The sequence below is a fragment of the Oryx dammah genome, unplaced genomic scaffold, assembly GCF_014754425.2.
Source record: "Oryx dammah isolate SB20612 unplaced genomic scaffold, SCBI_Odam_1.1 HiC_scaffold_27, whole genome shotgun sequence".
Taxonomy (NCBI): domain Eukaryota; kingdom Metazoa; phylum Chordata; class Mammalia; order Artiodactyla; family Bovidae; genus Oryx; species Oryx dammah.
Genome location: NW_024070211.1, coordinates 17,410,842 through 17,434,815, shown reverse-complemented (window position 1 = coordinate 17,434,815; position 23,974 = coordinate 17,410,842). Strand labels below are relative to the sequence as shown.

Below are 23,974 nucleotides of genomic sequence, written 5' to 3'. Positions count from 1 at the left end.
AGGTGCTTCTGGCAAAGCCCCTGCATTCTTTCCTTTAATTGATTATAGTTGATTTACAGTATTGTGTTAGTTTCAGGTATACAGCAAAGTGATTCAGTTATAAATATATATTTCAGATAATAAGAATCTGAAATATATATATTCTTTTCCATTATAGATGTTGAGTATAGTTCCCTGTGCTATACAGTAAATCCTTGCTGTTTATCTATTTTGTATATAATAGTATCTGTTAATCCCATAAGTAACCATAAGTTTGTTTTTTTATGTCTATGAGTATATTTCTGTTTTATTTGTATCAGTTTTTTTAGATTCCACATATAAGTGATAGCATATGATATTTGTCTTTCTCTGACTTACTACACTTAATATGACAATCTCTAGTCCATCCGTGTTGCTGCCAAGTGTCATTATTTCATTCTTTGTTATGGATAAGTATGTGGCGCCCCACTCCAGTCCTCTTGCCTGGAAAATCCCATGGACAGAGGAGCCTGGTAGGCTGCGGTCCATGGGGTCATGAGGAGTCAGACACGACTGAGCGACTTCCCTTTCACTTTTCACTTTCATGCATTGGAGAAGGAAATGGCAACCCACTCCAGTGTTCTTGCCTGGAGAATCCCAGGGATGGGGGAGCCTGGTGGGCTGCCGTCTATGGGGTCACACAGAATGGGACACGACTGAAGTGACTTAGCAATAGCAATATTCCATTATATCTATATATATTACTATATATGTATATATATCACTTCTTTATCCATTCATCTCTTGATGCACACTTAGGTCGCTTTCATGTCTTGGCTATTATAAATAGTGCTGCTAAGAACATTGGGGTGCATGTGTCTTTTTGAATTAGAGTTTTTGTCTTTTCTTGGTATATGCCCAGGAGTGGGGTTGAACTCCAGCATTCCTGAATATACCATTTCCATTTGAAGAGCAAGGCTTTTTGGTCCTTCCTGCCTTGTAAGTCAGGACTGAGTTACTTGCCCAGCACCAATGGTCTCACGTTCACACATTTTCATATCTCTCACGGGAAGGCAAAACCCAACACAAAACCCAGTGTGGTCCCTTAATTTCCTCTGGGAATTTCAGGTGCTGTATTTTTTTTTTTAATATTTATTCATTTGGCTGCATTAGGTCTTAGTTGTGGCTCTCGGGATCTTTGATCTTCGTTGCAGTGTGCAGGGTCTTTAGCTGTGGCATCTAGTTCCCTGACCAAGGATCAAACCCAGGTCCCCTGCATTGGGAGCATGGAGTCTTAGCCACTGGACCACCAAGCAGATCAGGCCCCTGGGCATTATAGTTGCTCAGGCATTATATTAAATATAAGTGAGAGGGTTTTGTTACTACTGCAAGAGTACAGAGATTATTTAATGGCCACTCTCCACATCAAAGTTGAGAATGCCTCCTGAACTGGGCACAGTATATTATCCATGTGCACATTTGAATTTACATGAAAATACTTGAAAAGGGAATGAATTTATATATAACCACAGCAATGATCATTCAGTCTAAGGCATCAGTGGGAGTTTATTTTCTAATTTTTAAAAAAATTTTTCCAAAAGAGGATCATCTCCTAGAGTCTCCCAGAGTAAAATATAGCTCAGACTCAACCTCACACTGGTACACTGGGAGTTAAGAAGTTTGCCCCAGTCTTGTGAACTAATGTCTGAAAAAATACTTGAAAATTACTGATATATAAGTTTTTGAAAATTATATTTACAGCTCTAAGTAATTAACTTTATAATTTTTTTAAGGAAAAAAGAAAGGACATTCCTGGTCAAGAGTAAAAGCAAAGAGGAGAAATGTATACCGAAAAGGTAAGCAGTGAAGTGGTCCTACCTGGTTAGTTCATAAGGCACTACTTACCGTATTCTTGAAGCCTTCAGTCTCTTGAGGACAATAATAGTTTTCTAGCTAATGTGTCAGTTAGGATACAGGCCAAAACACTGTAACAAAGAGACTGCCGTATATGTTGGCTTCAACAAAACAGTTTATATTTCATGTGTGGAGTAGTGCAGAGCTAAATAGTACAGACACTGCTCTCCTCAAAATATGGCTTCTTTCCTAGGTCAAGAAATTATTATTAATTTAGAGAGATGTTCCAAAGAAGCCTAAATGAACAAAGCAGACTATATGTGCATGTGTGTGCAAGTGTGTGTGTGTTAAATATATGTATGAGCATTATGTGTTTTTATACCTCTATAAATCCTTATTTATACATATTTATCAATCTATATATAGAGGGAGATACAGATATAGATACATGGAAAAATTAATGTCGGTACATCCAGAAGAACATATGCAGTAGTCGTTGGAATATGATGTTCATATTTTTATGTTTTTTAAAGTTATATGTATAAATTCAAAATATTAAACATGTTCAACTATTGTAATGGAAGTGTTATTTAAACAGCAAAATATGCAAAAAGAAAGGTCTAACAGGATATCTTTGAACAAGGTAACTGTGGCTTTCTCCAGATGGTGATATTTCAAGCAATTTTTATTTTCTGAGTTTTCAGTAATGTATATGTATTACTTCTCACCAGACCCATGAAATCTTATTTATTTTAGTAGCAGTTTAAGGGACACTGTTCCTCTAGACAATGAGGACTAGACTTCATTTCCCACATCATTTCCAGGGCTGTTTTTGGCCACACCTGTGTCATATGGGATCTTGCTCCCCTGACCAGGGATCAAACTCACACCCACTGCATTATAAGTTTGAAGTCTTAACTACTGGACCTGCCAGGGGAGTCCCTGATTTCCAATATTTGAGTCAGTAGATCTAGGTAAGATTTTAGAGTCCAGTGAAAATTTATTATTTGTCACCAATCTATATATCTTATGTTCTTGCCAATTTCCATGGCTGCCCTATTAGTGAATGTGTATAATATTGTTCAAAAAGAAAAAGAAAGTGGTTGCATCCATTTGAAGAATGATTTATTTTCAAAACACTAAATATTTGTATTTAATCCTTTTAACATTTTCATTTAGGTCTTTGTGTCCACAGATCAATACTAAACCACGTTTCCCCTAAGGGTAGTGAAATCTTGTACACAATTTAAAAGTCATCCCTCATAAACAGAAAATGCTCTGGACACCTGCTTGAGATCCCTTGCCATAACTTTCTTTCTTGTCTGAGTGCACAGTTCAGGGGGGTTCAGAATTAAAACCAGTACCCATTGCTTTTCTTTTTGGATACTTCTGAATTGAACTTTTTGTTTTCAACACATGGTCAATGGTAGATTGATACGTTTTAATGTATTTTTACAATTAGACAGCCATAAGGTATGGTAGCTTGTAATATACAACTGTAACACTTGACCTTCACATGTGTTATGGAGGAAGAGACAGAGAGAGTTAAACGGAGTTTCATGGGTTTCTGGCTCCTAATTGGCATTTTCCCCGCTGTCTTATACTCTCTCTCATAATATTTCTCACTTGCTTTTCATCTCACATGTCAGCTGTTTTTTGTATAACTCTGTATTTTCCCCTGCCTAGCTCTAGACAACAGCAAAGCTGCTGGCCAACCCGCCCCAAGTGGAAAGAAGGTGAAAATGAGTCTGCAGGACCCTGCCAACATCAGGAGTAAGACTGACACTTCTACTTTGCCCTGAAGGATCAATAGAAATTTTGCTATGCTTTTGAGGAACACAGATCCTCCCCGACACATTTTTTTTTTTCCTAGTCAACCTTACCAGTCAATTTGACTGCCATGAAATCTAGAAAGCAAGCCCATTTGAAGCCAGCTTTATAAATTGTTTGCACTTATATCATAGCTCTTATCTGCCCAGGATCTAATTTTTTTCCTGTTAGTTTTATCTGTTTTCACAAAAATTCCTTTATCTCACATCTTTGGTTTATTAAAATGGTTAGACTTTATAAATCGTAAGTAGAAAGCAAGTTCATTCTTTCATTGCCCTTTCAAATCTTCTATTAGTTAAGTTTTTCCTATTTGGGAGCAGGTTATAGAGCTTTCGTGTTCCCTTTTCACAGGAATAAGAGTCTTTTCCAGTTACTGAGGGTCCTTTCTAGCCTGGTATTAAGACTAGTTTTTTCTCCAATTCCAAGCACCTCCACTCTTTCCTCCTGAGTAAGCTTGGTCTGAAATACCTATGGTGAAGAGGCAGCATAATTGTGGTCTTTTCTCTCTCTTGGCTCTATTCCTGCTCAGGAACTGCTAGTCTGAGTCATTCAGGCTTGGGAAAGTGGATGAGAGAGGAGAGATCAGATGTGGTAGCATCTTACCTGGCAGGCACAGCTGTGAGTTGACACTGTGGAGAAAAGCCCACAGTCACTAGCTCTTTTCTCCATGAGATGCTCTCATCAACTTGGTGGTGAGGGAAGAGATGAGGTCAGGCCATGAGCTTGAAGTTTTGGGAAAGAAATACTCTGCATATGAAGGCAGATTTAGTACCTCCATAACCTGTTCCACCAAAACTTTGGATGTCACCTATCTGGCTCAGTCCATTGCCTTCAGATGTGGGCATCTTCCTGCTTGGAAGTAGGGTGACCAACTCAACCCGGTTTGCTGAGGACCTTCCGAGTTCTGCCACTTTAAGTCCCACATCTTGGGTACCCCTTAGTCCTGAACAGGCTGGGGCACTTGGTCATACTTTTTGGCACTTAGTGATTTGTTCTCAACTTTTGGGACTTAGTACTACTAAGATTTTGAGAAAACAGTATTAAATTTAAAATTGTCACATTTACTTCTAGAGGTTAATACCAACCATTTGGTTGGTTGCCGTTTAGTCTCTAAGTTGTGTCCAACTCTTTGGCAACTATATGGATGTAAACTGCCAGGCTCCTCTGTCCATAGGATTTCCAAGGCAGCAACATTGGAGTGGGTTGCCATTTCCTTCTCCAGGGGATCTTCCTAGCCCAGGGAATGAACCCACATCTCGTGCATTGCAAGCAGATTCTTAACCACTGAGCCACCAAGGAAGCCAATACTAACCATAACAATTAAAAAAAAAAAAAAACAACCTTAGATTATAATCTCCTATCCAAGTACTAACCAGGCCTGACCGTGCTTGGTTTCCAAGATTAGGTAAGATCAGATGTGTTCAGAGTGGTATGGCTATAGACCTAGATTATAACCTGACTGCTATAATATGTATTGGGGTTTGTTATAGAGCTTCAGTGTTATTAAATGGGTACCATACCCTGGGGACATAGAAATAGCTAAATCCTGCCTTGATAAGCCAATTCATTTTGAAAGTAAAATACTATAGTGCTATATTATGAAGCAGGGGTTTTAAGCTCAAAATTTCCTGTTACTAGAAGCTCCAAAAACTAGAATGGAGTGCAGTGTATTTTATTGTTCTCCTTACAGATAGTAGGCTAACGGATTTGATGGCTTCTCTGGTGGTGCGAGTGGTAAAAAATCCGCTTACTAATGCAGGAGACATAAGACTTGGGTTCGATCCCTGGCTGGGGAAGATCCCCTGGAGGAGAGCATGGCAACCCACTCCAGTATTCTTGCCTGGAGAATCCCATGAACAGAGGAGCCTGGTGGGGGCTACAGGACATAGGGTCACAAAGAATAGGACTTGACTGAAGCGACTTACACACACACACACACACACACACACAACTACAACACACCCATTATCCAGGAAAGGCATAACCAGTGAGCGACAGACAGAGAGAAAGAAAGAGCTCTACAGTTGCTGGACGGTCCAAGGTTGTGATTAGAGCTTTAGTGCCAAGCTGAGCCAGAATTCAGAAGAGGCAAGGATGAGATACCTGAATCTCTTCTCACTGGGCTGTGAGCATGGACCTTTAGAAGCGGAGGGAGGAATGAGAAAGAGGGCCAGAAATATCCTGGTTTTCTAGAGTATTCTACCACTTTGGCATCTTAAGGGCTTCCCTGGTGGCTCAGACAGTACAGAGTCTGCCTGCAATGCGGGAGACCCAGGTTCGATCCCTGGGTCAGGAGGATGCCCTGGAGGAGGAAATGGCAGCCCACTCCAGTATTCTTGCCTGGAGAATCCCATGGATGAAGGAGACTGGCAGGCTGCACACCATGAGGTTGCAAAGAGTTGGACACAACTGAGCAGCTTCATTTTCTTTCTTTTTTTCTTTCTGTGGCATCTTGAGTGAGCGAGGAGGTGAGGAGAGCCTTGAGAGCCATACCTGGCTGGATGGCCTTCCGCTGTGTGGTAGACCCACCTTCCAGAGGGAGAAAGTAAGAGGAAGTCAAAAGATTAATCCACCTCTTTAAGAACCGCATTTCTACCTTTTTAGTGGTTCTCCCTGGCCCACGGCTATTACTTTTCTTCTATTGGATTGGCCAAAAAGCTCATTCAAGGTTTTCTGTACATTTACAACCCGGACGAACTTTTTCGGCCAACCCAATACTTTCTTACAGAAGTTTATAAATCTCTGTAGGCTTCTTCCTTGAGCTCATATTACCCTGTTAAATAATAACAGGTTGACCACTTGCAAGGTTGTTGTAAGTTGTAGACCTTCTGATAAAGTCTAATCATCAAGATTTGTCCCATAGGGCCATTTTGATCTTGAGGAATTGAAAATCTCAGTAACTGTTTAGTCTTAAGACCAGAAAGTAAGATTATTCTGCCAACCATTGGATCCACTTTGGGTTTGATTGAAGGAAAGAGTCTTTTTACTTTGCTGGTCTGATATATGCTCATAATCTGCTTAGAGTTTATAGCACTTAGGAGGGAGTAGTCTGGAAAATATTTCTTCTTGGAGTCTGAATTACCCTTCCCACCAGATGGTGGTCGTTGGATGGTGGGTACTGAACTCAGAAAGAAGGAAATGAATTTATCTTTCTACCTTAGAAAATAAAGTACATGTGAATGATAGCAAACTTGGAGATAAATATCCACAGCCAATTAACTTATAAATGGCAGGACATTCTCGGCTGCAATATTTACTGAGTCCATTCTTAGTTACTATGTGAAATCAAGGTTTTGGAGGACTCTTGGTTAGCATTCTTCTTCTTAGTTTCTTAGATTCCAATGTCTTTGTCTAAGCTCAGGTGGACAAAACTCTTGGTTACATTACTAACACTTTCAATACAAATGTACAAATAGCTTCATTCCAGGTGATGTGTATGACATGTGTCTCACCTGCAAAGCCTGCGATAGGGTTTCCTATAACTCATTTCCCTTAATTGTGCATTAGTAGATGTACAATTGGCATCTATTATACAGTTAACACATGGTTGCTTGGGATATAAGTAAAATGCTGATATCGATTTCTTTTTTGTTTTACTAACGTGCCACAATGAAAAGTAAAATATAAGTCTAAAATTTGCCATCTACTTCTTGGCAGCTTAAAGACTAGGAATGATATATTTTTCTTTGTGCATTAGATAGGCTTCTGGAAAATTACATTTCAGTGGAAATTCTGAAAAGCACTAAGGGATGCAATGCAGCTGCATGTCTGTGACTTTGATTCTGTTTTTCTATTTCCTCAGGGAAAAGGAGAGGCAGACCTCGACTCTACTCTACTCATAATGACAGAACCCCACAGAGAAGAGCTAAGTCAAGAGGTAAGGAAGAGAAAGGAAATGTTGTCTCAATAATTAGGCAGCTAATTTCCTGTTTTGCCGTCGGTTATTATTGATAAATCTATCTCCCTAATTGCTTTATGCAGCTTTACTAACAGAAAAAGTTTATGATTTGGTTCAAAATGTGCCTGGATGAAAAAGAAGATAATGTCGCAAACAAGTAACTTGGTGACAGATCTAAACCAGACCCCGTGGGTCCAATGGCTATCACAGTGATGTTCTCCCCACTGAACTGATCACTTTTAAGATGGAAATAGTCTGTTTGCACATAAAGGGCACATACACAACCCACACATTATTTAACCGGCCCTTCTCTTGCTACACAGAAAGTCAGAGGTTGCACACCATGGGTAGCCTGGAGTGGTGGTCAGAAGTCTGTCATCCTCTTCTCATTGTGTGGGCTTGGGCCCATCACATGACTGCTTTCCCTTCAGTTTCTTCATCTGTGGGTGAAGAAGGTGAATTAGGCCAGCCATCCTTCATGGCCCATCCCAGTTCTCCTGGTCTACTATCTCAAAACTGGACCATGGACAGCTCCCCCTCCTCCCATCGCGGCTCTAAAACACTGACTGCAGGGTCAGGATCAGTTACACAGCCTCCTTGAGCTAGTTTATTCAAAGACCTTTCAGCCCCACTTCTGTGGACTCAGTCTCCAGCAGCTCTATCCCCACATAACTTGCAGATTATTCTAGAGCTTCCTGAACTCCTTTTAGCTAAGGAGAGTGCTGATATGAGAAAGAAGCATGAAACAAAGCAGAGAGTACAAAGAGAAGGCAGACATCACCTCCATTCGGTTCCCCCATCATTGCCCTCTCTGCTCACTCAGCCAGACCTGACAGAGAGAGATGCAGGTAGAGTCTCTCATTTTGCTCCAGCTACTTAACTGTGGTGAAATAGTTGGAGGATTCCCTTCAATGAGGAAAGAAAGAACTTTTTTTTTTTCCTTTTGGCTTTGAGGCATGCGGGATCTTGGTTCCAGGACTGGCTATTGAACCTGTGCCCTATGCATAGAGTCTTAACCGTTAAACTGTCAGGGAAGTCCCATGGCTCCCTGCAGAACATGATACAGCTATATGCTTCATTGTTGTATGAGAATCAGTGAGGCTGACTGGATTGGGAGCTAAGACAGTTTTATTGAAGCCTGATTTTTTTACTAACACATTCAGTTTTGTGTGAAACTTGAGGGATGAGTTAGAGGTAGATGTTCTGTAGTTATGTATCAAAAATGCCACTTGGAAGAAAGGCTTTGACTCCAGTGGTGGTGGTTTAGTCACTAAGTCGTGTCTGACTCTTGAGACCCCATGGACTGTGGCCTGCCAGGCTTCCCTATCCATGGGATTTCCCAGGCAAGAGTACTGGAGTGGGTAGCTGTTTTCTTCTCCGGGGGATCTTCCTGACCCAGGGATCAAACCCATGTCTCCTGCATTGGCAGGTGGTATCCTGCATTGCAGGTGGATTCTTTCCCAACTGAGCTACCAGGGAAGCCCTTGACTCTAGAGATTTGTGGTATAAAGCTTTCTACGTCCCTTCATACCTTTATAGGAACAAACTCATCATGGGAGAAGTGGTACGGGTGCAACTGAAAATGAGACCATGAAGGAATCTTCTCTTTCAGGGAAAAGAAAGTACAAATATGAATGTGTGGATTTTCACTCTCAGATAATTCCTGTGACCTGTGGTAAGATGAAGGGAAAGTTACACAAGAAGAAATTGAAAGTCGGTGAGTTTTAAGGTCTACTATGCAACGCCTATCTGAGGGAATCTTGAGAAGTCATGGGATTACCTATGTGAATTACACATAGTTGAAGGAATGGGGGCCACCATTTTGCTTGAGAGAAGGAGGAAGGGATACGTAGGTTAATATTTTCATACTTCAAGAAATCATACACATTAGGTGCTCACTCCCAAGTGGACGTGTCCACAAGGAAGCCAACGAACCAAAGAGAAGTGAATCAGAAATAAAAGGGACGAGGCTCTCAGTCCCCACCTTCATGTCCTTTCTCCCTTGGGATGATTATCACCAGAGCAGATGCTTGATGTAATGACGACCAGCAAAGAATTCAGAATCAGATAAAAACCTCAGTCCCAGCCTCTCCCGTGCCAAGAGGAACTGATTCATCTGAGTAGAGAATGGGACCTTTCTGAGCCTGAAATTCATCTAAAAAAGAAATCATTAAAACCTGCTTCATGGTATAGCTGTCAGGAATTAATTTACATAATTGATATAAAGTATTAGTAAACAACTTAACCGAGATACAATTCACCACTCAGGGTGTACAATTCCATGTTGAATTTTGTTTGTATATTCACAAGATGGTTTAACTATCACCACAATCGCATTATAGAATATTTTTGTCAGAATACTTTCCCACTAAAGGAAACTCCATGTCTCTTAGTAATCAATGCCCAGTCTCACACTCACCCACCACCCACCCTCAACTGGCTAATCTATTTTCTGCTCCATAAATTGGCCTATTCTCAGTATTTAATAGAAAATGCAATCAGGTAATGCATGCCATTTTGTGACTGGCTGTCTCTCTTATGATGATAATTTCAAGGTTCATCCATGTAATGGCACGTATTAGTATTTCATTCTTTCTTATTGCCACATAATATAATATTCCATGGTATGGATATACCGTATTTTGTTTGGCTATCCATCAGTTTGGATTGTTTCTACTCTTCTATTACGAACAATGCTATTTTGAACATTCATGTTCTAGTTTTTGTGTGAACAGTCTTTAATTCTTTCCAATATATACCTAGGAGTGAAATTGCTGGTTCCTGTGATAATTCCATGTTTAACCCTACTGAGGAAATATCAACATGTTTTCTACAGTGGCTCTAATATTTTATCTTCCCACCAGCAATATATGAGAGTTCCGATTTCTCTGTTTCCAGGCCAACACGTGTTACTGTCTAATTTTTCTAAGCCAGCCATCTTAGTGGGTGTGAAATGGTATCTCATGGTTTGGCTGTGCTTTTCTCTAATGACTGATGATACTAACATATGATTATCTTTTATACATAACTTAAATTTTCCATTGGATAGCATTTCACAATTACTTTTAATACCAGCTATCCATGATTTTGGGGATGGGAAACCTCTGCTCAATAATGCCATTGAACTGGGTAGAAAGTGTGATAAAGGGCACAGATGCTGCTCTGGTGCCATTCTGAGCCACAAGGTACCCATTGGAGAACTCAGTCCCAACCCGAGTTTCTGCTCCCATGGGCCCAAGGTCCTCTCCCTGGCAAATTGAAATGCTCTCAGACTTCAAAGTCATTTGCTTTTCCTTTTTAGGTGATTTTGAAATACTTTTAAAAGGTTGATTTTGATGGTAATTATCATTTTTGTTGTTGTTGTTGCACATCCGTTAAAGAAATGTTGCCACAAGGCAGTGAATCTCCTGTGAGGGGAATTGGAGGCTAGATGTGGGGATTCTGAAGCCTGAAAGGGGAGGCCAGACTCTCCTGTTTTAGATCTTGAGCCTAAACTGAGTGTGTCCAGATCCCATGTGGTGGGAGCCCACCTTCTGAAAACAAGGAAGGCTGAAGATGAATTTACCTCGGTCTTACAGGAGCCTGGGTGAAGTGTATACAGAGTGAAAATGGAGACTGGTTCACCCCCAGGGAATTTGAAATCAGAGGCGGCCATGAAAGATCAAAGAATTGGAAGCTAAGTGTTCGCTGTGGAGGGAAGCCCCTGCGATGGCTGATAGAGGTATTCTGGGGGCCAAGACAAATGTGACTTTCCTTGTTGTGCCCCAAGAATAAGGTCACTATTTGCTCACCAAATATTTGTTGAGTTATCACGAAAGCTCAGATGCCTCTGAGGTTATCCTCTCACCTGAGGAGAGTGTTCCACATTCCTAAACATAGCACATCATTGCTGTGAAAGAGACAGGAAATTCCACTGCCTTTGTCAGGATGGAATAAGAGTTCAGAGGAGGGAAGGATCATTCTGACTCAGGTGAATGTAGTCAACTTTATGCACTGGAAGAAGACAGTTTACAATCAAACAGGTAGGAAAAGGTATTCCAGAGAAGGATTGATGTGAAAACCAGAACCATGCCTAGTGAGTTGAGACAGACATACTGTATATAATAAGGCATAATCCATCAATTCAATTGCAGTCGTTTGTAGAGGAATTTAATGCCAGGCTAAAGTGTTTAAACTCATAGACAATGCAGAATCAATGAAGTCTTCTGAGATATGAAATGACATTTTTAGAATAGTGTTTTAGATGGCCAAGGACACTGAAATGACTCCAGGATCTTTTCAGCTCAAGAAACCTACATCCAACATACAGTGCTCAACTCAAATGCTCTTCTTCCCTGAATATCCCCTGACCAACCTCGCCCTGACCATTTCTTCCCTGAGCTTCCTCAGCCCATTACTAAGATCTTATAGTTTTACTCTTATCCTTTCACGCATTGTTTTTTCTGTGTCCATCTTTGTGTGTCCAAGATTGTTGAGAATATCTGACACCCGGTAGGCATGGGATAAGTGTATATTGATCGACAAGCCTTGGTATATGGACTCAAGCTTGAGTGACTGGTAGGAACGGAAAGCGGGTGAGAGGTGTCAAAGAGATTATAAAGGAAAACCTCTTAAAACTTAAGGGGAAAAGCACAACAAGGCAAAAGTGTTCTAAAGATGATTTTTAAAGTGCCACTGATTGAATTTAGAAGAAATACAAGTGAAGAGAGGGAGATGGTTTCTCACTTAGATACCATGGCTTTGGGCTGACAGTGGGGCATCCAGGTAGAAATATTTGGGAAGAGGTTGGAAGTGCCAGACTCATAAGCCAACCATAAACTTGGATCTTTTTATCTTTCAGAAAAAAATTCTCCATAATCCTCCAAGGAAATATGACAGGAGAAGAAAGGTGATTATTACATAATTTTCTAGAAATTCCCATCACATAATTGATTTTGCATGCACAGTGTATTATTTTGTGGTTTCTAAACTGCGTAACACCCTGCTCCCACCTTTAAAAAACTTTTGCAATATGCCTTCAGTGTTACTTCTTTGAACACTATGTTGTTCTGGATGGCAGGGTCTTCTTGAATGGCAAACCATTTGAAATAGAAGTGATAAGGAGCCATCAAAATAGACCTCATGGATGTGCTTTAGCTATAGATGTGGATGTTGTCAAAATTATAAAGGCAAGCATGATTCTGGAACATGCAGGAGTATATTGTAACAGGGTGATAAGGTCATCTTCAAATCAAACCCAGATTTTTAAAATCAGTATTACTATTTCCTAACTTTAATGAAATCTGATGGAGTGAAAGTATGTTCACAGTCATTCAGAGAATCCCAGTCTCAGATCACCTATCTTGGTCCATATACCATTTTGTAAGATAGGCAACAAGAAATATATTTCTTTTCTGATAATTTGTATCCCCTTCCACCCCTTAATAGTCTACACACAGACATACTCTTTTTCAGGGGGGCATTATTGGCCTTTGATGAAGATGGTACTGTAGGGTGGGAAGCTCTTGGGAGATCAGTGGGTTATATAGGAGGGGCTGGCCAAGAAAACTGGTTACTTTGATGCCACTCTTTTGCTGTGCAGACCTCCCTTCTGTCTATGAAAGTGATTCCTTCCTCTGTGGAGACAACAAATATGTAAGGTGCAGTGTAGATTTAGGACACGGAGATGGGTTTTCCAAGTTTGGGTATGAATGAGAACTTGAAAGCAAGATGGAAGTGAGAGGTGCCATTCTTATGTACACATAGAAATGGCCATTCAAGGGACTTCCCTGGCAGGGCAGTGATTAAGTGCACCCTTTCAGTGCAGGGCACATGGGTTCAGTTCCTGGTTGGGAAGCTAAGATCCCACATGCTGCATGGTGCAGACAAAATAATTAAAAAAAAGAAATGGCCAATCAAGACATTCACAGAACCTCTAAGACAGGTCACAGATAGCTGGCCCATGGGAATTCATCTTCCACTGGGAATGTGAGATCCAGGACTTGACGTTATCTGAGGTTCTGGACAGTTGAAACTCTAAGTCCTTGGGACATTTCATCTGCTGGATTTCCTACAGGGAACTATTATTTGCCCTGCTTAGTGAGATCTTGAAGATCAGCGTCTGTATCATTCCCCAAGTGCCAAGAGTGACTCAGTTAGTTTACCCGAGTAAGCTGGCATCTTCTTAACAATAGATGCTACCCTTAGTCATGGGTACAGCACTTTTTAGCAGCAACCTGCAGCTGCCTCTTCATTTTGCATCTCCCTCTGTGCGAGAGCAGATGTTCCCCGAGTGGCAGACCTCAGGACCCATTACTACTCCCATGGGTCTTCTGTGTTTCTCAGAACCTCTTTTTCCCCTGGCTTAGGGAATCTTCAGTGTCACTCTCAGCACCACATGATGGCTTCCTGGCTCCTGACAAAGGTCACTAACACCTTTTGATGACAATTGCAGTGTTGTAAACTAATTGCTGGAGATAGTGGAGGACAGAGGTGCCTGGCGTGCCGTAGCCCATGGGATTGTGAAGAGTTGGACATGATTTAGCAACTGTACAACAACATTCCTCTAGAACAATCTTTTTAATGTTGGGTAATATTTACTTAAGAGATAGCAAGTAATCTCTTTTCCTAAGTGGAAAAAAAAAAAGTATTAATTGCTCAGTCGTGTCTGACTTTTTGCAACCCCATGGACTGTAGCTCACCAGGCTCCTCTGTCCATGGGATTCTCTAGGCACAAATACTGGAGTGGGTTGCCAATTTCCTCCTCTGAGGGATTTCCTAAGTGAAATGATACTCATTTATTCACTTATCCAACGTGCAATTATTGAATGCTTACTAAATGCCCAATGGTCTTTAGAAGATTAAAACAATATCCTTGACCTCAGGGATTGTTTCAACTTCATTGCCTAACATGGAAGAGTAACTAATGGGGTTATTTTGTTTAGTCGCTAAGTTGTGTCCCACTCTTGTGACCCCATGCACTGTGGCCCACCAGGCTCTTCTGTCCATGAGATTTCCTAGGCAAGAATACTGAAATGGGTTGCCATCTCCTCCTCCAGTGGATCTTCTTGACCCAGGGATTGAACCCACGTCTCCTGCTTGGCAGGGATATTCTTTACCACTGAGCCACTTGGGAAGCAGTGAGTTGAGAATGGGCAATAGAAAGATGAGCAGTGACATAGCCACCTCTCAGGTCACTGACCACTGGATTACACTTGTCCATGACCACTCTGTCCTGGGCTGGAGATCAAAGCTGAGGCTGCCTGTGTCCTAGAGCAGTAGTCCCCAACCTTTTTCGTACCAGGCACTGGTTTCATGGAAGACAATTTTTCCATGAACTGGGGAGGAGGGATGGTTTCCAGAGGATTCAGGTGCATTACATTTATTGTGGACTTTATTTCTATTATTATTACCTCAGCTCTATCTCAGAGCATCAGGCATTAGATCCCAGAGGTTGGGAACCCCTGCCCAAGAGAGATGGAGGCCAGGTCATTCTATTGAATATTGGAAAGCAATATAAAGCTAGTGGGTGGTAGTCAGTTACCTTTGAAAAGTCAGCTAGCTGACTTCTTGGGATTCAAAGGGAGGGGAGAGAAGGGTGACCTTCTGGAAGAAAAGCTGTAGCCCTGGGAAGTTTGTGTACATTTTATCATTGAGGCTGTGCCCCAGGAGACCTGTGACAGGCAGTGGCATTCTCCTCTGAGATGTTTTCATGAACTCCAGGACTCTGGGCCCTGTGGTCACCTGGGTTGTTGATGCTGAATCTTCAGCCTGATACTATCACTGCAGCTCCTTCTGGTGGGGTGGCATTTTATAATGCAGAGAAGAATGCCCAAGGGCCTCTTGAAGTAAGAAAACCAACAGAGCTCCACCAACTCCATCTGTGGGAGCCAGGGCTAAAGTCCCCAGATGGCTCCACCTTGCATCTAAGAGCCAGGGAATAGAACTTGCCTTGGGCTGAACAGTGGTCCTTTGGTACTTTTTTATTTTCCAAGTAGATACAGTTCAGTTCAGTTCAGTTCAGTTGCTCAGTCGCGTTTGACTCTTTGCAACCCCATGAATCACAGCACACCAGGCCTCCCTGTCCATCATCACCTCCTGGAGTTTACCCAAACTCATGTCCATAGAGTCAGTGATGCCATCCAGCCATCTCATCCTCTGTCGTCCCCTTCTCCTCCTGCCCCCAATCCCTCCCAGCAGCAGGGTCTTTTCCAATGAGTCAGCTTTTTGCATGAGGTGGCCAAAGTATTGGAGTTTCAGCTTCAGCATCAGTCCTTCCAATGAACACCCAGGACTGATCTCCTTTAGATACATGTATCCATAAAAACAGGTATGAAGTAATGGGTGAACCATGACTTGAATCCCTCCAGTGATTGGTGTTTAAATAAGTGACGGATGCATACATCACATTCAATATTGTCATTTAATCTTTTTTTTCTGCAGAAAAGAGAACTGAAGTCTCCTGACAACACCTTAGATAGCCTTTGTGTAAGTACTAACTCCCACCTCAGACTAACACAGGCCTTTCCCTCAGCACGTTCTCTGAGTCATCACCACATTTCCCTGAAGCATGCTCACACTCAGGTGGAGTGTGTCGCCGTGTGTGATAAGCAGGGCACAGCAGACACCGCGCCTACCTCAGGTGCATGGTTCTGGCATTGGGAGTCTTGACCTGAAAGCATCCTTTCCATTTGTGCAGTAGAAACCTTCCCATTTCCTCTTTTCCCCTTGAAAGTGCAAATAGGAGACAGAGCTTGAGACCCCTGGGGTCTCTAGAGCCTGGGCTTGAAGTAGTAATGGGCACAGCTGGCCTGTAGATGGGAGGTAAGGAGGAAATTAGAGGGAGAGCAGCATTTTAAAGAAGCCAATAGAGAAGGAAAGAAAAATCCCAAACATCTATTCCAAGATACGGGGAGAGCTCGATAGTTTTAAGCATCAATCAGAAGGAACAGGCCAAGTGAAGCTGGCAGGTTAAGGTTTAAACACTGTCATGGATCGTGCAGAGAAATGCACTTGGGGCTAGGGGGTTCTTTATGGAAGCCCTGCATCCAGTCTTGAGGGAACCATCATGGTGCTGAGCTGGTCACCATCTAGCAAATCACAGGGCATTTTAACTCAAACTGGTACCATGTGATTGGCTGCTTTGTGTGTGCGTGTGTGCTCAGTCACTCAGTCATGTCCAACTCTGTGTGACCCTATAGACTGTAGCCCACCAGGTTCCTCTGTCCATGGAATTCTCCAGGCAAGAATACTGGAGTGGGTTGACATACCCTCCTCCAGGGGATCTTCCCGACCCAGGGATGGAACCTGCATCTCTTGCACTGGCAGGCGGATTCTTTACCACTGAACCACATGGAAAGCCCTTTTGCTTCCTTTCACTGCCACAAGATGGACATTTGCAGCAGAGTCTCCTTTGCACAACTCCAGGGGGCAGCACTCAGGTGGGATAGTATGCAGTAATGCTGATGCATGGCCTCCAATAGAGGAGGGACAGTCAAATAGCTTTACATATAGTTTACCTCCAAAGTAATGCCCCCAAGAAGATTTAAATCTTATTCACACTCTTTCTGACCCTTGGCCAACTGAAGGATTCTTCAGTCATCTAAACAGTGCTGGAGTCCAGTGTTTTTGTGGCTTGTTTGGGATGGACATTGGTACAGAGGGTCAGGTCTCACAGCCCATGGCCAAGAGTCCACAGGGAAGAGGAAACAACTGTTCCAGCAAGAGTACCCTCATGGCTGCTACTCAGTTTTCCGGGGACTGATTGTTGCTATTCAGTCACTCAGTTGTGTCCAACTCTTTGCGACACCATGGACTGAAGCATGCCAGGCTTCCTTGTCCATCACTAACTTCCAGAGCGTGCTTAAACTCATGTTCATTGAGTCTGTGATGCCATCCAACCATCTCATCCTCTGTTGTTCCCTTCTTCTCCTGCCCTCAATCTTTCCCAGCATCAGGGTCTTTTCCAGTGAGTCACTTCTTCACATCAGGTGGTCAAAGTATTGGAGCTTTAGCTTCAGCATCAGTCCTTCTGATGAATATTCAGGGTTTATTTCCTTTAGGATTGACTGGTTGGATCTCCTTGCAGTCCAAGGGACTCTGAAGAGTCTTCTCCAACACCACAGTTCAAAAGCATCTGTTCTCTGCCGCTCAGCCTTCTTTATGGTCCAACTCTCACATCCATACATGACTACTGGAAAAACCATAGTTTTTACAAGACAGACCTTTGTCAGCAAAGTGATGTCTCTGGGACTGATGTTACAGGACAGTTCAGCATTGACCTAAACCCTATGCCTTAATAACAGACTTTGCTCCAACTAATACTCAACTTAGGCTGCAACTAAGACCTTTGGAAAATAGCATTGCTGGGATTCCAACTTAGAGGAAATTCTGTTTATCAGTCTAGGCTAAGACTTGGACATCAGGATTGTTTAAAAGTCCCCAGATGATTCTGATACACAAAATCACCCATTCTGTGAATTAAAGAAGAATACCAATAGCTCTGCCCCACCTGGTCAAACTGATTCAGACTTCTGGTGTTGGGACCAGGACATTAATATTTTATATACACTGCCCTGAAGGTTCTAATGTGCAGCTGGACTAGAAACAAAGAGGTAGATAAATCTACTAAAAAATACACAAGTGTGAGGTTCTTAGGGACTTCTCTGGTGATTCAGTAGTAAAGAATCCATCTGCCAGTGTAGGAAATGCAGTAGATGCGGGTTCGATTCCTGGGTCGGGAAGATCCCCTGGAAAAGAAAATGGCAATCTAGTCCAGTCTTCTTGCCTGGAAAACTCTGTGGACAGAGGAGCCTGGTGGGCTATATATAGTCCATGGGGTCACAAAGAGTTGGATATGACTGAGCAACTGAGCACGCACGAGGTTCCTAGACATTGGTTGTATCTATTATTCCTTGTTCCTCTGGGGCGAGGGGTCATTACTTTCTGGGGAACGATGATGGCAATCTGTGAGTGTTTACATGGAAGGGAAGAAACACGGTCCCATGGTTCCATGCCAGAGCAGTTTCAGTCCCCAGTCGGGGATGTCTTTGAGGATGCCCCAGAACACTGAATGGGAGCTTTAGGCAAGATGGTCCTTGGGGCTAGCACTTCCTCATGTATGGCCATTTCAAAATCAAAAGAAATGGCCAGAATCCCAGTTCACCCAACACAAGTAGCTTCATGCAAAAGCCCAGAACAAGACTCAAAGTAATTGTTAAAATAATCTTGTACTACTTTCCACACTAAGAAAGTTAATCCACTGTATTAAGTTCTCAATATATCACCCTCCCGGCAGTCAATTAACACGTGTAACACTTAATTTCAGGACTTTATTTTATCTCTCATCTGCAAGGTAATAAATTCCCATAAAATTACCTTGTTTTGCTGCTAGTCTTTCAGTGTTAGACTCTCTGGTTTTACAGGGAAGACTCTTTTTGATCTGACATACAGGCTCTTCCTCGTCAATTTCATTGCAGAGCACAATTTCTTCTGAAATGCCCACACCATGCTGTCCTTTAATGTCTCAGGGAGAAGCATATGCGTCCGTTCAGGTGCCTACAAAGGCAGTGGGTTCTTGATTCCCAGAGTGCTGGCCTTCTGGGCTCTCACTGGGGATATAAGTGTTGTTTTACCTTCTAGCTGGGAAACTCAGATGTGTGTGAGACCTGCCGGGATGGAGGAACGCTGTTCTGCTGTGACACTTGTTCGAGGTCTTTTCACGAGGACTGTCACATCCCGCCCGTGGAAACTGAGAAGTGCGTGAGATGCTGCCCCTCCCTTCTGATTGGAGACCTTCCCTCTGGCCACGCCCACTCTCCCCGCCTAGTTCTTACTATGTCTGGATGGGGAAAGAGCAGGCCCATGGGTACAGGGTCCAGCGGTATGATGCAGAGAGCCACTTGCAGATGCGGGCAGTGGCAGGTGGATGCTTTTTGCCACTCAGTCTCCTCTAGGACACTGAGGCTGGTAGCCAGGTCCTTTGTCCACATAGCTCCTGTCCTTTCCTAGAAGTTTTCCAACCTGGACTCCTGTTCACGGGGATGGAAATGCACTTGTTTATTGTTGTTGTTGCTGTTGTTCAGCCACTCAGTCGTATCCGACTCTTTGCAAACCAGGCTTCCCTGTCCTTCACCATCTCCCAGAGTTTATTCAAACTCATGTCCCTTGAGTTGGTGATGCCATCCAACCATCTCATCATCTGTCACCCCCTTCTCCTCCTGCCTTCAGTCTTTCCCAGCATCAGGATCTTTTCCAATGAGTTGGCTGTTCTGTGCTTATTTACAAAACACAGGAAGCATGGGCTGGTTCCCTCATTTTGTCACATTATTAATGGGCTGAGGGAAGCCAGAGGACCCCGGGGGTAAGGCCGAGTTTTGACACTCAGGCCGGGCAGACAGGATTCCTTGTGCTCCCAGAAGTGGGCACAGAAAGGAGAGCCCCCCACTCACTCTGACACCAGCTCCACACACTGTAGTGGGGGTCCTTGACTCAGACCCCATGTGGTAGTCTTGGAGACTCTGGAGGTACCCCTTTCCTCCCAGAGCTGTGTCCACCAATGTTCCTGAAAGGAGGACGGTGGCAGACATGGGAGTGGCAGGTGTTTCTGGGGACCTTGTCCTCGCTCACTTATTCCCGGCCCCGCAGGAGCCCGTGGAGTTGCACCTTCTGCAGGATGAAGGAGTCTTCAGGAAACCAGCAGGGTCTCAGGGAATCTGAGGTCCTGGCGAGGCTGATACAGCCGGAGGAGCAGCTGGTGAGTCAGACGGGAACCCAAGCCTTCCCAAGTGTGAAAAGTCAAGCACAGGGTAGGGGGAAGGCAACCACAGGGTGAGCCATGACTCATCACACTCAAGTCACACCAGAACTTGTTCGCAGCTATTGCACATCTATGTCCAAGAGCCATCCCCGTCTGGGGAAACTTCCAGAGACTGGTGTGAGTGATGCTTGGCCTGGGTATGCATATGGGGCTCAATGTCTCCAAGCTGCTTTTTGTTCACAGCTTCCTTCTTTTGCAGAAATGTGAGTTCCTCCTCTTGAAGGTCTATTGCCATTCAGAAAGCACATTTTTTGCAAGGATTCCATATTATTATTATGTGAGTAACCACAACAGGGGCTTCCCAGGTGGTGCTAGTGGTAAAGAATCCACCTGCCAATGCAGGACACAGAGGACATGTGGGTTCAAGAAGATCCCCTGGAGTAGGAAAGGGCAATCCATTCCAGTATTCTTGCCTGGAAAATCCCAAGGACAGAGGAGCCTGATGGACTACAGTCCATGGGGCCACAAAGAATTGAACACAACTGAGCACACATAGGTACATACTGATCATAAGTAACCACGACCAACAGTAATCGCAGGCTGCCATGATGTTACCCCATCTGGAAACTGGTACCTGTGATATCGAGGCTGGAATCCCATGGGAGCAAGAGAATGAGCTACTGTTATCATTACCTTGTTGTGTTTCTACCAGATTTGATGGGAATCCACAGGATGCACACGTTGAACTCTGCCAATAATGCTCCCAGTGACTTTTGTTTTTCCCCAGATTAAAGAGGCTTCTAAAAACCTCAAGGAACCCATGTGGTTGGACAAGATCAAGAAGAGGCTGAATGAGCAGGGCTACTCCCACGTGGAAGGGTTTATAAGGGACATGCGTCTCATCTTTCAGAACCACAAGGCATCTTACAAGGCAAATGGCTCGCTCTGCTTCCATTTCATTTTCTCTTCCTTTCTTAAAATTTTATTTTATTTTATTTGTTTTAGGCTGCACTGGGTCTTCGTTGCTATGTAAGCGCTTTCTCTAGTTGAGGCAACTGAGGGGCTACTCTCTAGTTGCAGCACGCAGGCTCCTCATCGTGGTAGCTTCTGTTGTTGTGGAGCACAGGCTCTGGGCACGTGGGTTTCAGTACTCGGCACACAGGGTTAGTTGCTCCATGGCAACAGGAAAGGAAAGTCACTGAGCTAACACGGCCACCCTGTACTGTTCGCACTATTACAAAGAACACAAATTACTTTTCTGATTCTCACTGGAATCCATAACCCAGCCAAATAAGAGCTCCCAAGTGTGGTCATGATTTTCCATTCCTGTCCTGTTAATATGAAATAATCATGCTCTTAAGAAGCATGTTACTCTTCACTGCATGAGTTTTTTTTTTAGCATAACCTGGTTCACATAACTCAGGATGTCAAAGATAAGAGTCTTACGATCGTCCTCAATTGCAGGATATCCAGTGATATTGATAATAAAGATCATTATTTTGTGATCATTTTATTATTTTTTTCCAGTTCAATGACTTTGGCCTAATGGGACTTAGACTGGAGGCAGAATTTGAGAAGAATTTCAAGGAAGTGTTTGCTCTTCAGGAAACAAATGAGGACAGTTCTCTGGAATAATGGATGTTGTTGGTGTCCTGGAAATTCCCCTTTTGGTCAAATGTCTCATTCCCGAGCTGCATGAAGCGTTGGCTGCTGATGCCACCCCTCCCCAGAGCACTGCCTTCAGCCAAATGGAGCCAACTTCACCTGGAGGTTACACGTCCTTGGCTTGGGGGCTGGCCTCCAGTCGACCCAACCTTCATGCTCTGTGCATCCATGGGATCAGGCTGCAGCCTGTCTGAATACATCCATCCTTAGCTTTTTGACCAATACTGTCCTGCTTTCTAGCAAAGAAAAACAAAATAAATTACTTAAGTAAGAGACTTTATTGCAGTGTCTGTTTCTAGGGAACTCAACTTAAGATCATGGTCCTAGAAAGCAGGCTAAGAATGGGCTCTGGAGTTGGATCACAGCCTGTCAAGTAGTGTATTGATGGTCTATGGTGTGCTCTAATAGTGCAGTTGCTAAACATTCACTTGTAGGAAACTGGATGAGATAAAGGCAAGAAGGTATACAGTGGGTGAAATTCTTTGGCATTGACAAAAGAATAACTGGTGACTAAAAAACTGGATTTTGGTGGCTATCATTAAGTGCCCCTAATATATTGAAAAGAGTAAATGGCAGGCTTAACTCTCTTCAGTTCAGTTCAGTTGCTCAGTCGTGTCTGACTCTTTGCCATCCCATGGACTGCAGCATACCAGGCTTCCCTGTACATCACCAGCTCCCAGAGTTTACTCAAACTCATATTCATTGAGTCAGTGATGCCATCCAACCATCTCATCCTCTGTCATCCCCAACCTTCAATTTTCCCCAGCATCTCAGTCTTCTCAAATGAGTCAGTTCTTCACATCAGGTGGCCAAAGTATTGGAGTTTCAGCTTCAGCATCAGTCCTTCCAATGAATATTCAGGACTGATTTCCTTTAGGAGGGACTGGTTGGATCTCCTTGCAGTCCAAGGGACTCTCAAGAGTCTTCTCCAACACCACAGTTCAAAAGCATCAATTCTTCTGCACTCAGCTTTCTTTATAGTCCAATTATCACATCCATACATGGCTACTGGAAAAAACCATAGCTTTGACTAGATGGATCTTTGTTGGCAAATAATGTCTCTGGTTTTTAATATGCTGTCTAGGTTGGTCATAACTTTCCTTCCAAGGAGTAAGCATCTTTTAATTTCATGGCTGCAGTCACCATCTGCAGCGATTTTGGAGCCCAAGAAATAGAGTCTCTCACTGTTTCCACTGTTTCTCCTTCTATTTGCCATGAAGTGATGGGACCAGATGCCATGAGCTTAGTTTTCTGAATGTTGAGTTTTAAGTCAGGCTTTTCACTTTCCTCTTTCACTTTCATCAAGAAACTCTTTAGTTCTTCTTTGCTTTCTGCCATAAGGGTGGTATCATCTGCATATCTGAGGTTATTGATATTTCTCCCACAATCTTGATTCCAGCTTGTGCTTCTTCCAGCCTGGCATTTTGCATGATTTACTTTGCATATAATTTAAATAAGCAGGGTGAAAATATATAGCCTTGACATGCTCCTTTCCCAATTTGGAACCAGTCTGTTGTTCCATATCCAGTTCTAACTGTTGCTTCTTGACCTGCATACAGATTTCTCAGGAGGCAGGTCAGGTGGTCTGATATTCCCATCTCTTCAAGAATTTTCCAGTTTGTTGTGATCCACACAGTCAAAGGTTTTGGCATAGTCAATAAAGCAGAAGTAGATGTTTTTCTGGAATTCTCTTGCTTTTTCAATGATCCAGCTGATGTTGGCAATTTGATCTCTGGTTCCTCTGCCTTTTCTAAATCCAGCTTGAACATCTGGAAGTTCACAGTTCACATATTGTTGAAGCCTGGCTTGGAGAATTTTGAGTTTATTTTGCTAGCATGTGAGATGAGTGCAATTGTGCAGTCGTTTGAACATCCTCTGGCATTGCCTTTCTTTGGGGTTAGAATGAAAACTGACCTTTTCCATTCTTGTGACCACTGCTGAGTTTTCCAAATTTGCTGACATATTGAGTGCAGCACTTTCACAACATCATCTTTTAGGATTTGAGATAGCTCAACTGAAATTCCATCACCTCC

At 43.0% G+C, this 23,974-nt stretch overlaps 1 protein-coding gene across 5 annotated transcripts in view; it reads left to right on the top strand.

Moving 5' to 3' along the window:
• The window catches only part of SP140 (SP140 nuclear body protein), a 79,276-nt gene extending 57,059 nt beyond the window's left edge, over positions 1-22,217 (top strand). For 4 of the 5 annotated variants that reach the window (XM_040228138.1, XM_040228137.1, XM_040228136.1 and 1 more), the window contains 12 exons: positions 1,752-1,814; positions 3,499-3,585; positions 7,445-7,519; positions 9,153-9,257; positions 11,119-11,261; positions 12,381-12,428; positions 15,962-16,006; positions 19,160-19,275; positions 20,165-20,273; positions 20,536-20,613; positions 21,064-21,207; positions 21,804-22,217. In XM_040228138.1, coding sequence (XP_040084072.1) covers positions 1,752-1,814; positions 3,499-3,585; positions 7,445-7,519; positions 9,153-9,257; positions 11,119-11,261; positions 12,381-12,428; positions 15,962-16,006; positions 19,160-19,275; positions 20,165-20,273; positions 20,536-20,613; positions 21,064-21,207; positions 21,804-21,911 — 1,121 coding nt within the window. In that variant the 3' untranslated portion in view covers positions 21,912-22,217. The remainder of the gene's footprint in view (positions 1-1,751; positions 1,815-3,498; positions 3,586-7,444; positions 7,520-9,152; positions 9,258-11,118; positions 11,262-12,380; positions 12,429-15,961; positions 16,007-19,159; positions 19,276-20,164; positions 20,274-20,535; positions 20,614-21,063; positions 21,208-21,803) is intronic. The other variant, XM_040228141.1, reaches the window with a different exon arrangement.
• The last annotated feature ends 1,757 nt before the right edge of the window (positions 22,218-23,974 follow it).